The 25,234-nt window shown below is 45.1% G+C and overlaps 1 protein-coding gene across 1 annotated transcript; it reads right to left on the bottom strand.

Moving 5' to 3' along the window:
- Window positions 1–7,072: 7,072 nt before the first annotated feature.
- LOC308677766 (WD repeat and coiled-coil-containing protein-like) lies at window positions 7,073–24,667 on the bottom strand (the record flags this gene model as incomplete). Its single annotated transcript, XM_081344462.1, has 4 exons — window positions 7,073–7,356; window positions 16,306–16,407; window positions 22,530–22,611; window positions 22,763–24,667. 4 exons carry the CDS (start codon window positions 24,665–24,667, stop codon window positions 7,211–7,213), a joined length of 2,235 nt encoding a protein of 744 aa, XP_081200588.1. The 3' UTR covers window positions 7,073–7,210.
- Window positions 24,668–25,234: the final 567 nt, after the last annotated feature.

Here is a 25,234-nt window from a genome sequence, read left to right as displayed (position 1 = left end):
CTGAAGAGGGGCTCGAGGTGGCAATGCCGACTTTCCACAGTTTTGAGTTCCTGCGGCTAACGCCAAAAAAGTCAGAAGTCATAAAAAGCTGAAATGTCTTTTTAAGCAACCGCAAATTGGTAGTGGGTTTATCAGGGCAAATCGCTCTCTTTTATTAATGTTTTTTTCTCCCCGGTTTATTGTAGTCGTTGATCTTGTTTGTTTTCTTTAATATGTACAAGCAATAAGCTTTTTTATTTTTTTATTTTCTTGTACTCTTCTAAAGGCAAATTTTTAAAAATAGAGAAAGCTAGAATGTGTTATGTCTTTCATAATATTTAGAGGTTATCATTGTGTCAAGAGTCATTTTTTTACAATTACGCTTTGCAGCAAATTTATTGCAGAGACTCCAAGATTTAAAAAACACTTTATTTTTGTGATAAGGTACAACAGAGGCAGTTTTTTGCGTTATAAATGCTCATTTAGTTATGATTTGAAGTCAGCTTTATTTTTACCCCCCTCAGCAACCCACTTATGCCATTTATACCTCAGTTTGCTACAGTGGTATTTAAAAGTTGTGAACACTTGAATATTCAATATTTCATAGGTAAAGGTAAAGGTTCCCCCGCACATGCATGCTAGTCGTTTCCGACTCTAGGGGCCGGTGCTCATCTCCGTTTCAAAGCCGAAGAGCCAGCGCTTGTCCGAGGACGTCTCCGTGGTCATGTGGCCGGCATGACTAGACGCCAAAGGCGCACGGAACACTGTTACCTTCCCACTGCAGTGGTCCCTATTTTTCTACTTGCATTTTTACGTGCTTTCGAACCGCTAGGTTGGCAGAAGCTGGGACGAGTAACGGGTGCTCACTCTGCTACACGGCACTTGGGATTCGACCCGCCAAACTGCCGACCATCTGATCGACAAGCTCAGCGTCCTAACACACTGAGCCACCGCGTCCCTTATCAATATTTCATACTATGACACAAGTCCAAAATTAATGAAAATCTAATTAAACAAATGAGTCAGAAACATACCGTATTTTCCGGCGTATAAGACGACTTTTTAACCCATGAAAATCCCCTCAAACGTTGGGGGGTCGTCTTATACGCCCAGTCGTCTTATACGCCAGAAAATCAGTGGGTGGCGTCTGGCGGGAGCCGGCAGGGCAGTCCTGCGCGCGTGTGCAGGACTGCCCTGCCGGCTCCCGCCCGACGCTCTTCCCTCTTGAGGCAGCATTGCTCCCCGGCTCCTAAGGAGTCCTCGGGGATGCTGCCTCAAAGAGGGAAGAGCGCCGGACGGGAGCCGGCAGGGAAGTCCTGCACATGCGCGCGCACGCAGGACTTCCCTGCTGGCTCCCGTCCGACGCTCTTCCCTCTTGAGGCAGCAGCTGCCTCAAGAGGGAAGAGCGTCGGACGGGAGCCGGCAGGGAAGTCCTGCTCCTGTCCAACGCTGCGCTTCCGCCGGGCGGTGCTGGACGAGACGAGCCAGCAGGCAGCCACCGTGAGCGCAGCGCTGAGGGGCAGCGGCAGGACGGCCAGCAGCCCCATGCGCAGCAGCAGCCGCCGGCTCAGCAACAGGTCCGAGCGCAGGAGCCGCACCGCCAGGCTGCCCAGGAAAAGCAGCCACACCGAGAGGCTGCACGCCCAGTCCAGCTCCATGAGGGGCAGGGCGGGAAGCTGGCCGGGAAGAGGAACCGGGAGCCCGGGCCGAACGCGCCTCGGCCGATGGTGAGAGGGAAGCGGCACATGAAAAAGAGGCTGCGGGCGGAGCTGCCCCGCCCTGCGCCGAATGGGAGAAGTTCAAGGCCTGGGGGGGGGGAAGCAGGAGGGGCGCCGGCCGTGGCGCGGTGGCGGCTGCCCTCCGGCGCTGCCTGCCACCCGGGAAACGCTGTGCCTCGGGGGCCGGCAGAAGCGCGGGAGCAGCGGGAGGGCCGGCGGGGCCAGTCGGGCCTTCGCCTCCTCTGCGACGGACAGGGAGGGCAGGGCATGTAAGTATTTTCCGGCGTATAAGACAAAAAACCTTGAAAAACTTCTTAAAAGTAGGGGGTCGTCTTATACGCCAGGTCGTCTTATATGCCGGAAAATACGGTACTTGTGCATTTATTTACTGTATTGAGTGTGGGAAGACAGCCCCTCCCCCAAGAAAGAAATATTTTTGGAAATATTTAAAAGGCAGAAAATATTTCCCTAAAGGATTTAAAGGCAGAAACCAACCCTCCTTCCCCAGTTTCTCTGTCCCAAACAGAAACCAAGTCTGCAGTATTGCAGATGTGATAATCTTGTCAGAAAGAATGGAATCAGGAAATAGATTAGGAAAAAAGATCCCTAGAATCAACACCAAAAATCTAAGAGTCATCAGCTACAGCCCCAGGAAAGCAGGATATGACCCTTGGGACATAATAGGATTAACCCACCACCATCAGAATACCAGAAAGGGCACACTCAGACTCAGGTCAGAATACATGACATAGGAAATACAAAGCCTCAAACAGGAACAGGAAACAACTCCAAACAAAAGCCCCAAAGGGTACAAAAACCCACTCCCTATACAAAAACCCACTCTTCCAGAGCAATCTTTCTGTCTGGCTCTCCTCCAATAAACTGCAACCTTCTTTCTAAAGCAGTCACCATGTTGTTTATTCCCGGCTTGGACTGAACCATGATGAAGGCATTTCCTTCAATATTTTTTTTATTTTAATTCCATTTATATCCCGCCCTTCTCCGAAGACTCAGGGCGGCTTACAAGCTTAGCAGTAGAGAAATTGATCCAAATGTATATATTTGTCTGGGGCAAAATATTTCAGGCTTTGCTTTCAGTAACTGGTATGCTCCCACTCCCAGTGGTACGGGTACCACCTGTGGTACATTGGCACCTGGCAGGTGATACACAACCATCCTAGAAATGTGGTAGCGGGGGAGGGGAATAAGCTGAACCGGTGGCAGCACCGCACAAGCCTGAGCGAGAGACGGCTGGAGCTGCAGGGCTGTCAGGGCTCAGCAGAAGTGCCAGGATCAGTGCCAGGCTCCAGCTGGAGCTCAGCGCTGATCCTGGCGCTTCTGTTGAGCCCAGAAGAAGTGCCGATCAGCTGGAATGTTGCAGCATCTCCAGGCTCTTGTGATTTACATTCAGATGCTTGGCAACTGATTCATATTTATGATGGTCACACTGTCCCAGGGTCATGTGAAGTGACCAAAACCTGCTGCAACCACCCAGCAGAGGGGAGGAATAAAAAACAAACACCCCCCCACCCCACCCCCGCTGTCAATCCTCAACAGAAATGCTCACAACAATGAAAACCTCGGATAGGAGAAAGAGCGCCACCCGGCAAGCAGGCAGATGTCTTGCTCAGCAGTGGCTTCGGGGGCACTTTTTTCAGTGCCGTTGTAACTTCAAACATTCACTAAGCAAACTGTTGTAAGTTGAGGACTACCTGTACTTCATCACTTTTTCCTTTTTGGGGGGGGGTCACTTTTTTGACACCTTGCTAGGCGACTGGTGGTGCTCAGGTGTTGCCATATCTTAAAAGTGGTAAAATGGATGAAAAAGTTGAAAAGCCCTGCTTTAGGAAGTAATAACTGCAGCAAACATTTCCAATAATACTTGATCAGTCCTGCACATACGCTTGGAGAAATTTTTGCTCCTTCCTCCTTACAGAAAGTCTGAACTGGGGATTTAGGTGGGCTTTTTTACATGAACTGCCTATTTCAGGTCCTTCCACAACATTTTCTTTAGGATTAAGGTCAGCACTTTGGCCATTCCAAAATATAACATATTTGCTGGAAAAGGCCTCTGTAGCCCGCATAAGGCCGTTGGGGGTTTGCAAAATTGCTCCGTGGCCATTGATCTGTGCTCCAGAGTCTTGGAAAAGGCCTCTGGAGCTTGCATCGGGGGGGGCGTGAAATTTCTCAGCAGCCATAGATCCGGGCAGCAGAGGCCTTTTCCAGGCCTCTGGAGCCTGGATCAGGCTGCTGGGGCCCCGCAAAATCGCTCTGCGGCCATGCATCCGAGCTGGGCTGGACTGGCTGGGCACAGATCCTCCTCGCTGCTTCTCCCATGGACATTGGGAGCACCCACCCTGCCTACCGCTCATCTCGGGGCAGCTGCTGCCGTCCAGCGCTTCCCAGCCTGGAGGGGGGAGGAGAGGCCGAGGGAGCCCAAAGGGAGGCATCCCGGCGCTCCCAACTGGCTGGCAAAAGGCTGTAGAGTGCTGGATGGTGGCAATTGCCCCAGGACGGCACGGAAAGTAAGGCAGCAGCCCCATGTGCGTCCCTGTGTGCGAGCGTGCCCCTGCCCTGCCAGGCAAGCAGAGCGGCAGAAGAGTGCAGGTGGGCAGCCGCGGCTCCCTCTCCCCTCTGGCCTCCATCCACCTGAGGCCCAAGGTGCGGTGGGCACTCCCAATGTCCACAAGGGAAGAAGCGGTGAGGAGGCTCCGCGCCCAGCCAGTCCAGCCCAGCCCCAGCACGGCAAGCGAGGCAGCAGGCACACTGCGTCCCCAATCGCGAGAGCGCCTCCGCCCTGCCAGACAAGCAGATCCATAGCATTTGGGGCAAAGCGCAGGCGGGCAGCAGAAGGCATGAGGAACCCCAATCCCAGCACAGCACCTCCCCACTCTCCTCCTCCCCCTCTCAGGGGAGCTGCAGGGCTCAGGAGCCTCCCCACATGCCCCCCCTCAGGAAAGAAAACCACCGAGAGACACTTCTGTTTTAACTTTTTTTCCTTGCCGCTTTGTGGAGTTTTCATCCTGCTTTTGTGAGATGGCAGCATTTGGGAGGGGGTGTAGATACCCCCTTTCCCCCCAAGCCATCAGCTGAGCAAGACACCCTCCTGCCCACGGCCCCACCCACCGGAGACGTTCTGGATCTCCCTCAACCTTTCCCGGCCCCCACAGGCAGTCCTCCCCAGGAGCAACATCGAGCTGTCCATGCCCACCCCGGCCACACCTACCCAGTCTGCCATGACGACTGTAGCCATGCCCACCCGGTGGGCCACAGCCACCTAGCAGGCCACGCCCACCTGCGATACATAAGTGGGTTTTGCAGTTTGGGCACTCGGTCTCTAAAAGGTTCACCACCACTGTCCTAGAGGTTTGCACACATTTGCCATTGACAAATATATAGTTTGGGATCATTTTCCTCAATGAACAAATGAAACAGGTATAACAGGTTTTTGACTCATTTATTTAACTGGATTTTCCTTACCTAGTTTTAAGACATGTGGAGAACAGATCATATTTTAGGTTATGTTTATGCAGAAAAATTGAAAATTCAAAAGGCTTCACAAACCTTTAAGCACCACTGTTTATACAAATAGTATTTGGGCAAATGCTTTTTTAAAAGCACAGTTTAGATATATGGAAAAGATCTGGAAAAGATGGAGTGACGGACTTAATCATTTGGGTAAATATTAATAGGTACTAATGCGCCCGTGTGTAGGTATTGTAAACATTTAAGATATTTATATACAATATAATAGCAGGATCTGCACATGCTCTTGCCATTCCGGAGTTGCCCTCTGGGTGAGATTCAAGGTGCTGGTGATGACCTATAAAGCCCTAAATGGCATGGGTCCGGATTATCTTAGGGAGCACCTGCTGCCAGCATCAACTTCCCATCGTCCTGTGCGCTCCCACAGAGAGGGCCTCCTCAGGGTCCTGCTGGTCAGGGAGTGCCGGCAGGCGATCCCCAGGGGGAGAGCGTTCTCGGTGGGCGCGCCTGCCCTATGGAATCAACTGCCTGTGGAACTCCGGATCGCACCCGACCTTCGCTTGTTTCGCCGGGACCTGGCTATTTGAGTTAGCCAGCCTGGACTGAGGGATTTTAAGATTTTAAATTTTAAACTCTTTTGGGGCTATTAATTTAATTTTATTTTAATTTGTACATTGCACTGTTTTAATTTGCCCTGTAAACCGCCCTGAGTCCCTCGGGAAAAGGGCGGTATATAAATCGAAACAAATAAATAAATAAATTCCCTCCAATACAAGCTTTTTCCCAGTACAAATAGGAGCAGGGCTCTGAACAGTGTTAGAGCCACAGTAAGGTAAATCCAGTTAAAAAACCTCAGGATCCAGTTAAGAATAGCATCTGCAATTTAATTTTTTTAAAAAAATCTCTAATATGAATATGATCCCTTCCCATTTTCTGTTATATATCCTGTAGAATCTGTTATATATTGAATGTTAATTGTTAAACATTGTTAAGCTGACAGCTCAGCTGAACATCAGCTGTGTAACACCCGGCAACAACAGGTGGCGTCATAACTCCCATCCTATTGGTCAGGCCATTCTGGCGGGACCCTTTAAGGATGTGGATTGGACACCGGCTTGCCGGCAACAGTATTTAAAGGAGCTGAGCTGTGGAGACTCTGTCTGTTCCATCCACAATAAAGCTGAGCTCAAACCTCGATGTCCTGTCATCTGTCCTGACCGGTCTACCCACGATACATAACAGAATCCTTTAATGCCCCTCCGAAAGATTTTCAGATGGACTAAGGGGGGAATGAAAAATGCCTCCATTTTGTGATGTGTGGAAGTACTTCAGTAGCAGTATTCCACTCACAGTCACTTAAGAGTCCAAATATTTGTTGCTTTCATTATAATATTTCCCATGCTAAGTGGAACAAGACTAAGCAGTTGTATTATGCTGTTATTTTAAAAATAATATATGGTTTGTTCATCTGCAAAGTTTCCTAAAGGTGGTACTAACTTTAAATAAACACCTGATAGATTTTTTTTTCATAGAATATCAGATTGGCTTCAGAGCTTATTCTTTATCATGACCTTATTTTAAATCCAGCATTCCCTTCTTAATAATCAGAACCATCCTGATTACTTAATGTAGAGCAGGGCTTTTCAATCAGTGGTACGGGTACCACCTGTGGTACATTGGCACCTGGCAGGTGGTTCACCACCATCCTAGAAAAGTGGTAGCGGGGGAGGGGAATGAGCTGAACCAGTAGCAGCACCGCACAAGCCTAAGTGAGAGATGGCTGGAGCTAGGCGACTGGTGGTACTGGATGTTGCCATATCCTAAAAGAGGTACAATGGGTGAAAAGGTTGAAAAGCCCTGATGTAGAGTAAGCCACTGAAGAGAAAATACACTGCTAGGTAACTCTTGTAAATTACAGTTAAAATACACTTGAAAGTCTTGGTAATCGTATTGTAACATTTTCAGTTCTTTTATGTTCCAGAATATGTGGTTTTTTTATTTCCTGACTATCTCATCATGCTTGTTGGTTATGATGAAAAATTTGCTTTGAACGCGTAACTTTCTTGGGGATCAAAATTATCCTTGCCATCCCTTATGATGATCTCCTGCTTTGCTTTAAAAGCTACTGGAATAAAACCTTCACCATCCGCAGTAAGAACTATCCAGGAAGGACCTAGGGAAAAGGGAAAAAATGTCAGAAGATGTATGCATGAGTTAAATATACAAGCATTTGTCTAAATATTAAGTGTGCATATGTATACAGTATATTCCTTTGTGCTCCTTTTAAAAGATTTTTTTCAATAGTGTTACAAAAATTACATGTCTGGTTTCAGTTTTAAGCAAAAAATGGATAACACGGTGAATTATTTTTTTACCTTTGATACTTACAAAAAGACTGGCTCTAATGTGATATTTGCATATTATAAAAGTATATATTATATTGATATATTTTTCTATGAAGAAAAATGAAGTTATCTTTTGTTGCAGAAATAAAATAGCTAGCTAAGTAAAAGCTTATGAATATATTTTAATTGCTGTAATATACGACTTTTTAAAAGTATAATGGAAGGATTTAACATTTGAGGCTTATATCTGAAATGAATATTAAATATTTATAGTGCATCCCCCTTGTTTTAGTTTCCAGGGAAAATTAAAATGTTGGAGAACACAATAAACTCACAATCTGAATTTCTTTCCTGATTACTGAAAAGAATTCTTTTAACTATTTTTAAATACTATCTTTTAAAAACCATATTCTAAATTCTTGTTAAAGTGGTATGTTGTACATAACGAAGCGATTCTTGCTTATGTATGCATTTTTGATATATTGGGAAGTTTAAGTAAACCTAATAAAAACTATTTCTTATTATTTTAAATCATTTAAGGAGAGGCAACAAGAAGAAAGCTTATTGTACAATTGTTATCAACTATGTTAAAGATTAAAGCTGCATTTATGTATTGTAGTGAATCATTGTTTTGACCTTAGTTTGGCTGAGTTTAGGCTGCATGCTAACCCAAAATAAAGCAAGTCACATATGGCTTAGCATCTGTGTTTAGCCACTTATTTTATAACAATGCTTTTCTCTTTAATGCTACCATGGGGCTAGATTTGACTAAACATTAGTAAATTGATAAGATTGCTATGATACAAAAGGGCAGCTTTATTGGGCATTATTGGGCACTAAATTATCATGTGCTTTAAGCAGGGGTGAAGTTGCTTAAGTAAATTAGAAAAAGTGTTACCTTCAGTGCTTTTTTTCTAAAAAAAAAGGTGTCGGAACTCTCATCTTGGCGGGCGCAGGAGGGGGGGCGGGAGACGCTACTGCGGTCACGGGTGCGAGGGATGTTGGAGGCAGGCTGCCCCCCAGGGGCGGAGCTGGCGCGGCTGGTGCTGTGGGAGCAGCAGGGCCCGCTCTATATGGCGGGGCTGCACGGGGTGGGTGGCGGAGGCGGGGCGGGCCAGGCAATGCAGGGCGGCCACTTAGGCGCGCAGGGTGAAGCGACGGTGGCACAGGTCTAGCACCAGGTAGGCCACCAGCCTGGCTGACACGGGTGAGCACAAGGAAGGAGTGCACATGGACTCCGCAGAACCCACCTCCCACTCCTTGTCCTTTCTTACCTAGTTGAGATGGTGTAGTTGGGCAGCAGGGAGGGATGCAAAGTTCCTGCCTACTTGCCTTCGCTGCAGACAACTTGCCAGTGCAATGTATGGTGGCCAGGTCTTTTGGCGTGCTCAGCAGCAATTCCTATTGGCTTTCAAAAGCCAATAGACGGAGTAGCATAGCTTGTGCAAAAGTTTTTTGTGTGTGTGCAAAAAAAGGTGCCGGAACTCCAATCTGAGCATTCTATGAGAAAAAAAGCCCTGCTTTTATGTTTTAATCTTATGATTTTAAAAATATTTTTTTTCTATTGTAAGTTGCCCCAAACCTTGCCATGTGGATTGCATACAAATATTATATAATCGGTAAATAAAGGTAGAACATATGTTAAATATACATCAAATGATAATATGCTTCCCTACAAAGTCAATTCTTGCTCAATGACAGACCAAGGAGTTAACTCAGAAAGGCAAGAGGAAAATCTAGAAGATGTGTGCAACTTGTAGAAGGGAAAGGCCCACACTGATAAATTAAAAATCTTTGTGGTCTGCAAAGGAATGCTGGTGGGCTAATTAATGATTTGGTGACTAGAGGAGCATCTACAGTGTTGGAGCTCGTGGTCATGGTAAGCCATGGAGGCACTAGGCAACATGACTTTCAGGGCAGTGGTGGTGATTTTATTACTTTTTTTTAAGTCTGTGCTCTGTCCAAGGGTGCTTGGTAGGCTGCATGTACAGGCCTGGTCTAGAATTTATTTTGGAGCATTCAACTATCTAGAGCAGGCATGTCAAACTCATTTTGTTTGAGGCAACTTCTTTTAAAAGAATTGCCATTAATTTGTTTTAATAAAATAATTTAAATCAATGTTTCACTTGATTTCAAATTAAATGAATTATATTGGTTGACAATGAGATTTTTTTAGTACAATTGTCCCTGCTGCGTTACTGATCCCAGAGAAGCATTTGCATGTATCCTTAGGGTGCCATAGTTATGGATGAGAAATATTGGTTGCAAAGTTGGCATTTCTGGATGTAATACAGATATTTTGGACTTATTTTTGTTTCTTTGCATGTTTGACATTTTTAAAAAGGCATATGCTACTGACTATGCTTATGCACATATGTAACATCTTTTGCTAGAATACATGACCACTGCTTGTCCAGAATGTGAAAAGTGAAAGATTGTGACTAAACAAAATTTTAATGTACAGATAATACCACCAGAAATTATTTTAGCCTTTTAAATAAATGTTGTTATTGATGTTAAGCTCACCATGGAAAACATCATATATTGTTATGTATATACTAGGTTAATTATTTAAAGACTGAAGTGCAACATACCGTATATACTTGAGTATAAGCCGAATTTTTCAGCCCACTTTTTGGGCTGAAAAAATCCACTTCGGCTTATACTCCAGTCAACAAAAAAAAAGAACTTACCGAGGACTTGCGCGCGGCCGAGCTACTTTGCCTGACGCTGCTGGGGTCGCCCGGGCGCCTCTGCTCGCCCTCAGCAGCACCTGGCCCGGAATCACATGGGAAACAAGCCCGGCAGAGGAGCCGGAGCGGCGAGCAGAGGCGCCCGGCCCAGATCCTGCAAGGCCCGGCCGAGACACGCCCCCAGCAGCGGAGCTGCTCCGGCTCCTCTGCTGGGCTTGTTTTGCATGTGAGCTACTTTGCCTGACGCTGAGAAGACCCGCTTGGGCACTCGGGTTGGTGTCAGTCTCCGCAGGCCCTTCTCGTTTCCAGGAACGTCAAGCGCGCTTGGCTCCCCACCCCCACGGCAGGGCAGGGCAGGGCAGAGACTTGCTCGCCCTTCTGACGGCCCTGAAGAGAAACGAAGGGCTTGCAAACTCCCCGCGAGAAGCTGGGCGAAGCGCGCGGCTGGGCGAGTGTGTGCCTGCGCACGTATTTACAAAAGAAACGCTCCGAGAGTTCTTCTTTCTCCGCCCCCTTGGGGGGAACTCTAGCGACTGCTGTAGCCGCGCTTCTCTTCTCGGCTCCAAAAATAGGGATTTCTACTCTCTCTCTCTCTCTCTCTCTCCCCTCCCCACCCCGCATTCTCCTGCCTCTTCGATTGCGACAATAAAAGGGCGAAGGGTGCGCTGGTTTCTTCCTCCTTCCTCCCCCCCTCCCCTCCCCTCCCCTCCCCGATTGTCAGGTGAGGCAGCTGGAGGTCTGGCCGGGAGATTGTAGCCGTTTTGAAACGCCGCGGCTTGAAACGCCCGATCAGCTGATTTTCGGGTGGAAGAGCCGCGGCTTGAATCTGTTTGCATCTGCCTGAATTAGACCAAAACGGCCTGAATTTGACCAGAGTTGCTTTGTAATGGCTGGAGGAACTGCAGAGGAGGTCTTGCTGGGAGATTGTGGCCGTTTTGAAATGCCGCGGCTTGAAACGCCCGATCAGCTGATTTTCGGGGCGGAAAGAGCCACGGCTTGAATCTGCTTGTATTTGTTTGAACTTAACCAGAAACGGCTCGTAATGGCTGGAGGAACTGCGGAGGGAGTGAATGCTCTTCTTTCTCCGCCCCCTTGGGGGGAACTCTAGCGACTGCTGTAGCCGCGCTTCTCTTCTCGGCTCCGAAAATAAGGATTTCTACTCTCTCTCTCTCTCTCTCTCTCTCTCTCCCCTCCCCACCCCGCATTCTCCTGCCTCTTCGATTGCGACAATAAAAGGGCGAAGGGTGCGCTGGTTTCTTCCTCCCCCCCTCCCCTCCCCTCCCCGATTGTCAGGTGAGGCAGCTGAAGGTCTGGCCGGGAGATTGTAGCCGTTTTGAAACACCGCGGCTTGAAACGCCCGATCAGCTGATTTTCGGGGCGGAAAGAGCCACGGCTTGAATCTGCTTGTATTTGTTTGAACTTAACCAGAAACGGCTTGTAATGGCTGGAGGAACTGCGGAGGGAGTGAATGCTCCAGCCTGGAATATTTGGAAAGGCTGGGGGAACCGGATGAACTGCAGCTTAAGCGACTGTTGCCGGAGGAGCCATGGCTTGAAACGCCCCAGTTTTGGGGCAGCGTTTGCTTGTTCCGGGTAGAAAAAAAGCTGTCGACCCCGGCATCTTTTGCGGGGATTTCCCATTTCCCGTTGCGAAACCAGCCGAGCCCAAGTCCACCCTTTCTTTTTTTTCCACGGCACGCTCGGTGCCTTTCCCACGATCGTTTCTCCTTCAGATCTTACGCAAGCTCCCTCGATTTCCTGGTGTGTGTGTGTGTGTGTGTGTGTGTGTGTGTGTTTCTTTCTTATTCCTCCCTTCTCTGGTGGTTGGAAAGGCGTGTGACGTGCTTCGACAACAACTCTGCTGGCTCTCTCGGTGGGAACCTCCCATCCTCTATATACCCCCATTTCGGCTGCTTCGCAAACTGCTTCCTCCACCCCACCCCACCCCACCTCACCCCTCCCCGCAAAAGATGCCGGGGTCGACAGCGTTTTTTCTACCCGGAACAAGCAAACACGCAGACAACCCTGCACTATTCAGCTCAGTGAAGTCACGCTTGGTTAAAAAACAGATTTAATAATAATAATAAGAAGAAGAAGAAGTTGGGCTGATCAAATGTTTCAATAATGACTGAAGGAGAGCTGCTTGTACCTTGGTCTTTGTGCTGGTGTCTTGACATGCCAGTGTTTTTATTTATTCCATTTATTCCATTTGATCAGTCCAAAGTAAAAAAAAACAAACCCAAAGACAAGGTCTAGTTTCACGGCGATGAGCGACCAGAGTGCCAATCAATTAGTTAACAGACTTCATCAGTTCCAAAATCAAGATCACACCGGCAAGCTTTGTCAGTTGTCACTCGCGGCAGTACAAATACACTAGTACGGAAAGCTGCCGTTCACTTTCGGGTGGAGGAAAAAAAAACACAACAACACTGCATGCTTTCCGCCCCGAAAATCAGCTGATCGGGCATTTCAAGCCGTTTCAAGCGTGACTTCACTGAGCTGAATAGTGCAGGGTTGCCTGCGTGTTTGCTTGTTCCGGGTAGAAAAAACGCTGTCGACCCCGGCATCTTTTGCGGGGAGGGGTGAGGTGGGGTGGGGTGGGGTGGAGGAAGCAGTTTGCGAAGCAGCCGAAATGGGGGTGTCAAGCCCTACGGGGACCAGGGGAGCACTTCCAACAATGCCCGCGCAGCACCGAAGGCCCATTGGCGCCCGCACCCCCCAACTGTTCGGCGGGCGAACGCCAGACCCGCTGCCGCACTTACAGCTGATCGGCGGCCGGAGGAGATTGCGAGCGGCTGCGGAGGTTCCGCAGCCGCATCAACAGCTGATCGGCGGCCGGAGGAGATTGTGGACGTGCGCAGAGGGTCCGCTTCAGCACAGACAGCTGATCGGCGGCTGAAGGAGACTGCGAGCAGCTGCGGAGGTTCCGCGCCGGCACAAACAGCTAAGGGGCAGCCGGGGACATCTACCGGTGGTCACGCAGCGCGATCAACTGAGCAGCAGCTAGAAACAGCCGCTGACGGTCGCACGGGCCTCACGGGACTTTTCGGGTCCGATGGCGGCTTGGAGAGTGTGGGTGGCTGCTTCGCAGACCTTGCATAACCGCCAGGTCTGCGAAGCAGCCACCCACACTCTCCAAGCCGCCATCGGACCCGAAAAGTCCCGTGAGGCCCGTGCGACCGTCGGCGGCTGTTTCTAGCTGCCGCTCAGTTGATCGCGCTGCGTGACCACCGGTAGACGTCCCCGGCTGCCCCTTAGCTGTTTGTGCCGGCGCAGAACCTCCGCAGCCGCTCGCAGTCTCCTTCAGCCACCGATCAGCTGTCTGTGCTGACGCGGACCCTCTGCACCCGTCCACAATCTCCTCCGGCCGCCGATCAGCTGTTGATGCGGCCGCGGAACCTCCGCAGCCGCTCGCAATCTCCTCCGGCCGCCGATCAGCTGTAAGTGCGGCAGCGGGTCTGGCGTTCGCCCGCCGAACAGTTGGGGGGTGCGGGCGCCAATGGGCCTTCGGTGCTGCGCGGGCATTGTTGGAAGTGCTCCCCTGGTCCCCGTAGGGCTTGACACCCCCATTTCGGCTGCTTCGCAAACTGCTTCCTCCACCCCACCCCACCCCACCTCACCCCTCCCCGCAAAAGATGCCGGGTCGACAGCGTTTTTTCTACCCGGAACAAGCAAACGCTGCCCCAAAACTGGGGCGTTTCAAGCCATGGCTCCTCCGGCAACAGTCGCTTAAGCTGCAGTTCATCCGGTTCCCCCAGCCTTTCCAAATATTCCAGGCTGGAGCATTCACTCCCTCCGCAGTTCCTCCAGCCATTACGAGCCGTTTCTGGTTAAGTTCAAACAAATACAAGCAGATTCAAGCCGTGGCTCTTTCCGCCCCGAAAATCAGCTGATCGGGCGTTTCAAGCCGCGGCGTTTCAAAACGGCCACAATCTCCTAGCAAGACCTCCTCTGCAGTTCCTCCAGCCATTACAAAGCAACTCTGGTCAAATTCAGGCCGTTTTGGTCTAATTCAGGCAGATGCAAACAGATTCAAGCCGCGGCTCTTCCACCCGAAAATCAGCTGATCGGGCGTTTCAAGCCGCGGCGTTTCAAAACGGCTACAATCTCCCGGCCAGACCTCCAGCTGCCTCACCTGACAATCGGGGAGGGGAGGGGAGGGGAGGGGGGGAGGAAGGAGGAAGAAACCAGCGCACCCTTCGCCCTTTTATTGTCGCAATCGAAGAGGCAGGAGAATGCGGGGTGGGGAGGGGAGAGAGAGAGAGAGTAGAAATCCCTATTTTTGGAGCCGAGAAGAGAAGCGCGGCTACAGCAGTCGCTAGAGTTCCCCCCAAGGGGGCGGAGAAAGAAGAACTCTCGGAGCGTTTCTTTCGTAAATACGTGCGCAGGCACACACTCACCCAGCCGCGCGCTTCGCCCAGCTTCTCGCGGGGAGTTTGCAAGCCCTTCGTTTCTCTTCAGGGCCGTCAGAAGGGCGAGCAAGTCTCTGCCCTGCCCTGCCCTGCCGTGGGGGTGGGGAGCCAAGCGCGCTTGACGTTCCTGGAAACGAGAAGGGCCTGCGGAGACTGACACCAACCCGAGTGCCCAAGCGGGTCTTCTCAGCGTCAGGCAAAGTAGCTCACATGCAAAACAAGCCCGGCAGAGGAGCCGGAGCAGCTCCGCTGCTGGGGGCGTGTCTCGGCCGGGCCTTGCAGGATCTGGGCCGGGCGCCTCTGCTCGCCGCTCCGGCTCCTCTGCCGGGCTTGTTTCGCGTGCGAGCTACTTTGCCGGCCGCTGCTGAGGGAAGATCTCTGGAGAGGAGCATAAGGTGAGCTGCTGCATTTCCCAGCCTCGGCTTATACTCGAGTCACCAACTTTTCCCATTTTTGGGGGGTAAAATTAGGGGTCTCGGCTTATATTCGAGTCGGCTTATACTCAAGTATATACGGTAACTAGATTCTAAATAATCTATTTTTCAAAGCACACAACAGTCCAAACAGTAAAAGTAAAGTCCAAATTAAGCATATTTCATTCTTAAGAATTGTTTAATTTAAAGTGGTTTAGTTGTAATAGATGGTTAGATTCAAAGTAGTTTTCAAGAGTATGTACAAAAGATACTATTTTTTTTCTAGCATCAGCTAAATTAGACATATTACATTGAGAAAAATGTTTCTCATTTCTTTCCTGTTACCTTTATTGATTTCATTGCAGAGATGTTAACATAGGAAATAGATTATTTTGTTATCTAATTTTATCTTCCAAAAGACAGAAGCAGATGTAAAATGTGAGGTTCTTTCCTGTTGGCTTTTTTGAATTAGCTGTTTTAGATTCTAAAAGTTTAGTTCCTAAAGAAGTAACCCTGTAAATAATTTTAATGTCCTCCTCTAGTGCAGGGTAGGGAACCTTGGCACTTTTATGACTCAAGGACTTCAAGTCCCAGAATTCCTGAGCCAGCATGGCTCAGTTTGGAAACCTCTCCCTTTCCCCTCAGCATGGCTGGCTCAGGATTTCTGGGAGTTGAAGTCTATGAGTCATAAAAAAGAGCCAAGATTGCCTAGCCCTGCAATAGGCTTAGGAAAGCCAATAGAGGGAGGTTGTTGTTGTTTTTGAAAGGAAAAAAAAGATGCCGAAGGTCGTTCTGAGCGTTCTATGAGAAGAAAAGTCCTGGTTACCTTGCTATCAATTTATAGGCAATCCTTGTTATTCATCAGTTCTGTATTTATGAATTGGCTTACTGAAAAAAATGTTTTTTGTATCCCCAAATCTGTATTCACAGCAGTGTCATGCTTATTTGCTAACATGTGGGGCTGCAAAACAATCAGAATTGCCAAACATGCAGGCTCCCAACTCAGGTTTCAGCATTTGTTAATTTGCTAATATATGCAGCATTTTCACAGAACTGCAAATAATGAGAATTGCCTGTATTTCCAATCCATTTTCTGCATTAATATATCCATAAATAAGAGTATTCACAGTCCTGCCTAGGCTCAGGAACAAAGGTCAATTGAACATTGTACTGCTGGGTTATGGAGAAAAAAACCCCGTGTAACTCAGGTTCCCAAAAGTTAGTTCTCACTAAAACTATTAAATAATAAAGAGGACTTGCCGTGTTTCATTTCAACAATATGCAGATCAAAAAGTTGCTGGACTAAATTCAAATGGATTTTGCCATTGTATAGTAGAACATTGCGAGTTTCTTCAACTATTGCTGCATTTGAAGAACGTTTCTAAAAGCACATATACATAAAAAAATAAATTTATTATTAAAATATTGGTAATATTTGAAATCAGTCATTCAATCTGCTCAGCTTATTCTCAGAAACACAAAACAGATAGGGTACTTCATGTAGGAAGCAACCAAACATGTCTACTCATAAGATAACCCCATGAAATCTTGAAGCAATATGGAGAAGTAAGACTGCAGCAGCTCTGAAATGATATTTGAAAATATTGGATATTGTGTAATGTCTATTAGCCTAATCAATTTGTTCTTACCAGGAAAAGCAGCTGGTAATTCCCCCCCAATTTGGGAGGTATTACCTCCTATTGGAGATCATTAACTCTTATTTTAACTGCCCTGTGGAAGCAGCTGAAAACTGCTCTTCCAGAGAGCATTTGAGATGCAATGCTACAATATTGATTCCTTTTATATATTTAGATGTTTTTATTTTCTCATGTCATTTAATTTAATTTAATTTAATATTTGCATTTGTATACCGCCCTTTCCCTGAGGACTCAGGGCGGTTTACAGGGAATTAAAAATCAAAGCATACAAAAGTTAAGACCAATTTAAAAAGCATTAAATTCACCCTGTACATTAAAACCCCAGTTAAAATTTTCCCCTCAGCCTGGGCCCGAGAGCTCAAAGAGCCAGGTCTTCAGGCCCCGGCGGAATGATCGAAGGTCGGGAGCAGTCCTCAGCTCTACTGGCAGCTGGTTCCAGAGGGCAGGCGCTCCCACTGAGAAGGCCCTATCCCTGGGTGTCACCCGCCGGCAATCTCTCACCGGCGGAACCCTGAGCAGACCCTCCCTGTGGGAGCGCACTGGGCGAAGGGCGTTTGATGCCGGCATGTCATGCATGTATTCTTGTGTTACTCCTGTAAAGTCTTGGGAAAGCAGGGAATAATAATAATAATAATAATAATAATAATAATAATAATAATAATAATAATAATAATAAATAATAATAATAATAATAATAATAATAATAATAATAATAATAATAATAATAATAATAATAATAATAATAATAATAATATTTGAATCAACCTTAATTGTATTCAGGTACAGCACAAATCCCACAGCCATGGTTTACAAACCACAATGGTTGGGATCAGAAAATACACATTATTCAAAAATGGGCCAAAATACATTATAAAAGGTAAAGGTTCCCCCACACATGCGTGCTAGTCGTTTCCGACTCTAGAGGCCGGTGCTCATCTCCGTTTCAAAGCCAAAGAGCCAGCGCTTGTCCGAGGACGTCTCCGTGGTCATGTGGCCGGCATGACTAGACGCCAAAGGCACATGGAACGCTGTTACCTTCCCACCATAGTGGTCCCTATTTTTCTACTTGCATTTTTACGTGCTTTCGAACTGCTAGGTTGGCAGAAGCTGGGATGAGTAACAGGCGCTCACTCTGTTACGTGGCACTCGGGATTCGACCCGCCAAACTGCCCACCTTCTGATCGACAAGCTCTATAAAGTACTATACATTATAGTACTGCGCAATATTTGAGCCCAATAACTAGCTGAGTTTAGTCATAAATATTGTAGCATTATAGTATAACGGAAATAGCAGGAAAGTACACAATCACTTTCTTCAATCCCTAAGAAGCTACTTGTAATGAAATCTACATCTGGGAATGAAATAAAACAAATGAGGGGAGAGAATGCAAGAAAACATGCACAACAAGAGGTGAATCAAGAAGCAAGAAAAGAAATGGGTTTTAGGGAAAACAAATCACTTGACATACATAACACAGCAAGCCAAATATAATGTATCTAGCTATATCCAATGAGATAAAATTCACTTGTTCATTTCTGTTAGATTAATGAAATGGCATTAATTTCATTTGTGTGATTATAGAAGAGCATGTTTTATACAACATGCTAAGTCAGAACCAGTGAAACGAATTTATGGCTTAGCACAATGTGTGAACCAATTCTTATTTCAATGATTGCCATATTAATTACCATGTCAGATTTTTTTTCCTCAGTGAGAATGAAATCTACATGTGGGGTAACTTTGACTGTAGGGGGTATGTTGTGATATTACTAATAGATATCCTTAACAAGATTAGTCATCACGCAGTATTATATTGTTTTCAATGGTTTGTTTTTACTGCAATAATTGTAACATAAGATAGTAAAACTCTTTTGTACTCACTAGGATTTCATTTTCTGTAATACCACACGTTTAATCATATTCTATGTCAATTGGAATTTCCAACATTTCTCAACTCAACTTCTGCAAGGAAAAGAAGCAATGGGATGGTGGGGTATATGCATGTGTGTGTTTGACTCTAACAGGAATACTTGAACCTTGAATTTATTTTTTTAGACTCAAGGCTAATGTTGCATTCTTGCATTTTTAAATAAACAACATATCACACTGGAGATGGTGGTATTTTGTCTCAAGTACTATCTTGTGGTTTAGGAAACATTAAGCACCAATATTTCTCTGCCTTGATTGAGTCGGCAGTGTGCTATCCAATGTGCTGTTTTAAGATTAGGTATTCTCTGTTGGAAAGTGGTGGGCCATAGATTTTTTTGCTAGGCATTTTTCTGATGAAAACACATCGTTTGCTCAACAGCTTCACGAGAGAGGAACTTGTGAAGTCGTGTAGCATTCCTTTGAATTGGTGAACTCCTAAAAGGTGGACAGAATTTTTTGTGGAAAGGGCTTCACCATCTGGGGGCTTGATCCTTACTGATCCCAGGTTGTCTAACTTGCTGGAAGGAGGTGAGGCACAGTATTCAAGAAGCTATGAATACTTTCTTGAGGAGAAAGTCAAAACAGCACTACTGAAAGAGGTGGTGTATTCTTGTAACCATAACAGTTATCATCCATCCCCAATTTTTCCTTTTATTTTATTTTGCTGTCCTGTCACTAGCTTCTTAACTGAAATGTGTATTTTCCTGAGCCTCAACAAATAGCACATAAACCTCGGAAGGGCGGGGGGGCAGCTTCTTTAAGATACAGTGAGTGAACTCTTCCCATTTACAGACAGCTTAATTCCGGTGTTTGTTTACAGTCCCAAGAGTTTGTTTTATAAGGGGTGTCAAACTCAATTTCACTGAGGGCCGCATCAGCATTGCGGTTGCCCTCAGGGGGCCGGGTGGGTGTGGCCTGGGTGGGCGTGGCCTACTGGGCGGGCCTGGCTAGAGTGCATATGGCCTACTGGGTGGGCGTGGCCAGCTCTACATCGTTCTCATCAAGGGTTCCTATGGGGGCCTGGGCAGGAGTGGGACAGATCTGAGGGTCTCTGGCAGAAGGAGGGTCTCTGGGCCAGGGCCAAGGCAGTGGGGGCCGTTCCCTCACTGTCTCCAGGATGGCTTCGCGGGCCGCATGAAACCACTTCGCGGGCCGCATCCGGCCCCCGGGCCTTGTGTTTGACATATCTGTTTTATAGCATTGTCAAACTCAAGGTACTGAATACAAAAAGGCAAATGAAGATTCTTTCAATTCAAATCAGAGTCTGGGGCAGGGAATGGTGAGATGAGGAAAGAAGAAATGGTAAGGTTAAAAACAGTGGTGATTTTCAGTTGCTCAGAGCTGGCTGATGCTTAGCAATCACATCTTCTAATGGAAGATTCACTGGATGCCTGGCCCCTGCATGGAATAATGGGATCTCTTTTGACTATCTGCACCCAGGGTTAGCTAAGTACTAGAGGATTTTAGTATATAAGGCGAGTGGTTACAATCATTAGCATAAGTAAGGTAATTAATGTTAGACATGCGGAGGTATTAAAAGGGCTGTTGTGACATCCAGACTATCACAAGTCAGTTGTTGCAGACCTCAGAGGATGCCCATATTAGACATAAAGCATCCTCGCTTGCTTCAGATCTACATACTGAACATTTAAGAAAAGAGCAATCTGTTTCCATTCAGAACTACAACTCCCAACATGTATCAATACATTCATGCTGCCTAAAGATTTGGGAGTTGTATTTCAGTAACATCTGGAAAAAAATGGGAGTTGTATTTTATTTCCCTACTTCTTGTATTCTGTTTGTTCACTTTGATGCAAATTGCTATTAATCATTGTGAAAAAAATCATTACCAAACAGAACGCCATCTGTGCCACACTACCACCCCCTGAACAGAATCACAATTAAGAATTAATCAGACTTCAAACTATAAAATTGTTAGCAGCAGAAAATGTAGAATAAGTAACACAATTCTCGTCTTGGATTACAAGTACAGTACTCTGTCTTTTATATATTCAGAATTTTCATTTATTGTGAACTTCATCTCAGAACTTCATTTCTTTATCCTTTTTTCTTTGCTTAAAATTATGCATTCACTATCTCCTATTTTAATTATTGCCCTTCCACCTCTTCAAACTGTTTTACCTCTCATTTTTCAATCGTCAACATGCTATATACTATAAAACATCAATTTTACATTCATATTGTTTTCATAATCTTGTGTTTTCAGTCTACTTCCCAACTGCTTTCCTGATTGCAGTTATTAAATATGACTTTGCCAAATTACAGTGATTCTCTTGATTCAGTCAATTGATTTCCCCAATTATTTGGGGAATTATTATTACACTACCTTCCACTATTTGTGTATGTTTAACTTGCTTTATTAAGGTCACTTTCTGTTTCTTTAATACACTGTTGTCATGGGGAGGGGAGAGTCATTTTATGATCACTGAAATATCTTCATCTTCTAAAATCTCCTTGAAACAGAAAATCATCAAAGTATTGTATGATACCACTTTTTCCTTGCAGCTTTGTGGTATAAATGAGTTTGTTTTTTATTTGGCTTTAGAAATGTGCAACATTTTCAGGTCCAAAGGGCACGTAGGATAATTTTTTGCTTAGTAATAGCCTTCATTCTATGTATATGCCTGCTTATTAGGGCTTTCAGCCCCCCCCCCCAAAGTGGCATTATTACAAAGTCAGCTTATTGCCCCCAACAGTCTGGGTCCTCATTTTACCTACCTCGGAAGGATGGAAGGCTGAGTCAACCTTGAGCCTGGTGGGATGCGAACCTGCACTAATTGCAGGCAGCTGGTGTTACTTAAGGAAGCATTAGCCCACTGCTCCACCAAGGCTCTTTTGAATCAAAATTCAGTACAGCTAATATGATTGCTATTAGGCATACATTTAAAGAGTGTTACATAAAATTAACATTTTGATACAACATTTGGGAGTCTTATGGATTGCATTTGGCCATGTCCACTTTTAGGAGGCCAAGTACAAAGGAAAGGAAAAATGGGAAGGAAGGCAAATGAACTGCTTGTGGCTGTATATTTAGGGAATTGCGTATATAATCACAGAAATTGTCTTCCCTGGTTAGGATAGCTTAAGGACATCTTCTATCCTCCCCCTCATCAGTTCTTCACATCTATGATGAGTGAATATTGGAACAACCAAGAATGATCCTTTACACCTACAGAAATTGAGGTGGGCAGCCCTATCAATTTAATAAATAAATAAATATTTCTAATCAGTCTAATCAATGTAAACTTACATCCCCCTGACACTTTCCTTCTGTTCTTTTCATGTTCTGTGAAATACAATATGTTAATAAGCATATTCCAAAATTTTGAAATACATACTGCATCAACCCAAATGCTTTTAAAGAAAAGGTTAATTACTCAGAAATTTCTCCAGCCTCTTCTCCTGTAAACAAAATAGCAAAGCTATGGTGGGGTATTTGCATGTGTGTGTTTGAATCTAACAGGAGTACGAGAACTTTGAATTTCCTTTTTTAGACTCAAGGTTAATGTTGTGTTCTTAGATTTTGAAATAAGCAAAATATCAGACTGGAGATGGTGGTGCTTTGTCTCCAGTACTGTCATGTGCTTTAGGAAACATTGAAACAGCAAGAACCAAAATAAAAACATTAACAGTGGAAAAATGGGTGTTTTTTATACATAGGGAATTTTTGTACTGCATGAAGATGTTAGAAAAAGAAAGGAATTCCTATGCTTTTAATATTTCTTTATTATGTAAAGAACTATATTTCATAATCCTTTGAATCTATAAATGAAACTTTTAAACGTGTACTATTACTGACATACTGATGCAATAATTTATTTCTCTAAAAATTGTTTTAAAAACCACATTCTTGTGTTCATTGCTATAATTAATACCGTCAAATTGAAAACCAAATTGGACATCTAATACATTAATGACAATCACCCGAACAGAAAAGAATGTGTAAATCTCACTTCTCTAAAGCCAGATATGAGACACAACAGTCATTATTTCCTGGGCAAGACTTAAACTGAGCACAAAATGATGCAGCCTGCTAAATAATTTAAACACTTCCTCAATGGGTACCAAATTGCCAAAACAATTTACAGGGAAAACATTGTACAATTACCTGGTACTTGATGTATATGAAAGGTGGTTCTTGAGAAGAAGGGTAGACAAGAGAGAATCTCCTCCCATTTTTAGTATATTCTATTAATTCAAGGAGTCTCAAGTGTAAGTCACTGAAGCTGCTATACCATCTTTCCAGATTCATGGATAATTCAGTTGCTCTTTTATCATTTTCCAATATGTTATTTTTAGGAGAATTTAAAGATTTTTGTGCTACTTTAGATGTATCGGAAAATCTAGTAGCTGTTTCAGCACCAAAGAAGGCCATGGACCGATTAAGTGGTTCAGCTTCCAAAGTTTCTAGAACGGATGAGTTTCTCAAGGCTCCTTTTTCATAAAAAACGCACACGTTGGATGGGGATGTTTGTTCATAATTGGGACTTTTCACTTCCAGCTTGTGTTTCCTTCTACTGGGTGACTGAATAAAAGTATTAACTGGTCTCGAGAGCTCCTGCTCCACAATACAATCCCCTGAAGCAAAGTTCTTAAAATGGCTTCTTTTCTCAGGAAGGCTAATGACAGAAGGCTCAAAAGTGAATGACAAAGTTTGGCTAGTCCCAGGTTTTGATGAAGAGTCTTTTCCAGATATTAATTCTTTCATCAGCAATCTGATGATATATCTGTCGGAATTAGAGGAAGGGATAAATGTGGGATCGGTGAATTTTTGCTTGCCAACCAAAAGTAGCAAAAGTTTATCTGTCAAAAAGGATAGACCTTTGGGTCGTTCATTTCTGTCTAGTTGGATCCGCTGCAAGTTGGGCATACAGGATGATGTAGTTGAATAGACCAAAACAATATTGCAAGTATTAGAAGCTACTGCTACCATTTGAGCACTAAGGTCAAAGGCAATTATATCAGGGACTAAAATGCCTGGAATGCTGACGTTTCTAGTTGTGGTTATCTTTCCTTCAAAAGTGATCAAGATCAGTTGTGAAGAATATTGACCACTTCCTGAAGAGCTAACCTTCCTCCTCAAAGGAATACGATTGCGATCCAGTTTCCTGTGGTTTGCCAGGATACTGGTTAAATCAATTGGGCCTGATGAAGATGAAGCTACAGAATGCACTGCTACTGATTTAACCGAATCAAAAGACTTCCTTCTTGAATCCATTGAATATTCTTCATCCCCAAGCATCAGAGTAGACTGCGAAGAACCTGTAGACATAAAATCCATTTCAGAACTTATCGGTAATTCAGATGTAATACCAGCATTTAAACCATTCACCTTATCAGGAGGAAGCTCCGTAGACACAGCAATTTGAAAATCCAAAGTAGCTTCAATAGCACAGATATAGCCTCCAACATCAAATATTGGGCAAAAAGTGCAAGCATTCAGTGTTTTCTTGGCCTCATCCCAAATATAGGAATGAAGAGAACTGCTTATAGCAATAACTAGACGATTGCCCTCTTTGGTCCAACAAGCACAATGAATGAGTCCACTGCTTTTAATGTCTGCTTTAACCTTGGAATTGTCTAAGCGAACTGCATATAAAACAGAAGCATCCCTTTTGGTAAATACTGACAAAATATCCCTCTTTGGATGCCACACACAGCCTTGAGGAAGCAACTGGAACGGCTCAGCAATTTCACAAGTCTGGAAAACCATCAACTTATTCTTTTCCAAAACTTTATGGATGAGCTGCCAAACGCTAACATGCTTCTTATGCTGAACAGCAAGCAGAGCTGGCAAGTCGGCAGAAAAGCATGCATTCCAATAAAGTGCTTGAACATGTTCAAACTGACCAATAAGAATTGAATCGCCAAACCTCCATTCTTTGCTATGAAAATGCAATGGTATCAATGTAACTTGCTTGCCATCTGTCCATGCAATCCCATATATTGGATGTATAGCCTGGTATAAAGCATTAAGGCCAGTTCTAGGAAGTTTAGCTCTTCCTAGCTCCATTATTGACATCTTCTATTAGTACTGCTTGCTCTGAAGTAGAAGCTCCATCAAATTCATTAGAACAGTTTGATATATCGAAGTCTTCTAGTTGTAAACGGTTTCCATGTTGGTAAGTGATGGCCTTCTTTTAAGCTTGCAGATTCCTTCACTGTCTTTAAGTCTTTAAGTATTTATTGATTATTGATTAGCCCTTGGGCCATATCAAAGTGCAAAGTTCCAGCAACAAATTGTTACTAAAATTTGATAAAGGCAATTTAAAATGGATCCTTCACTGTGAAATTCTACTACTATCACTCTAAGAATAAATCTATGTCCAGCCTGCTCTTTCTATGTTCTTTTCCTGGGAGAAGCTAATGAGCTTTAACTAAGTACTAATCTCTGTTGCATTTTCTTAAAAGACTATTTTTAACTTTTAAAGACTGGGCTTTAAAAATAGCACTTTAATATCTGAAGTATATCAAGATCTCTTCTATACTCAATGGAAGAAAGCTCTGAGTGCTGAAGAATAATTTCAGTTGTAGCATGAACTAAACCAAGCTCTTATGCTCTTCGAAGGGAAAACTAGCT

The sequence above is a fragment of the Vipera berus genome (assembly GCF_964194415.1).
Source record: "Vipera berus genome assembly, chromosome: 1".
NCBI lineage: Eukaryota > Metazoa > Chordata > Lepidosauria > Squamata > Viperidae > Vipera > Vipera berus.
The sequence above is the reverse complement of the archived record's forward strand: the minus strand, read 5'-3'. Positions and strand labels throughout refer to the sequence as shown.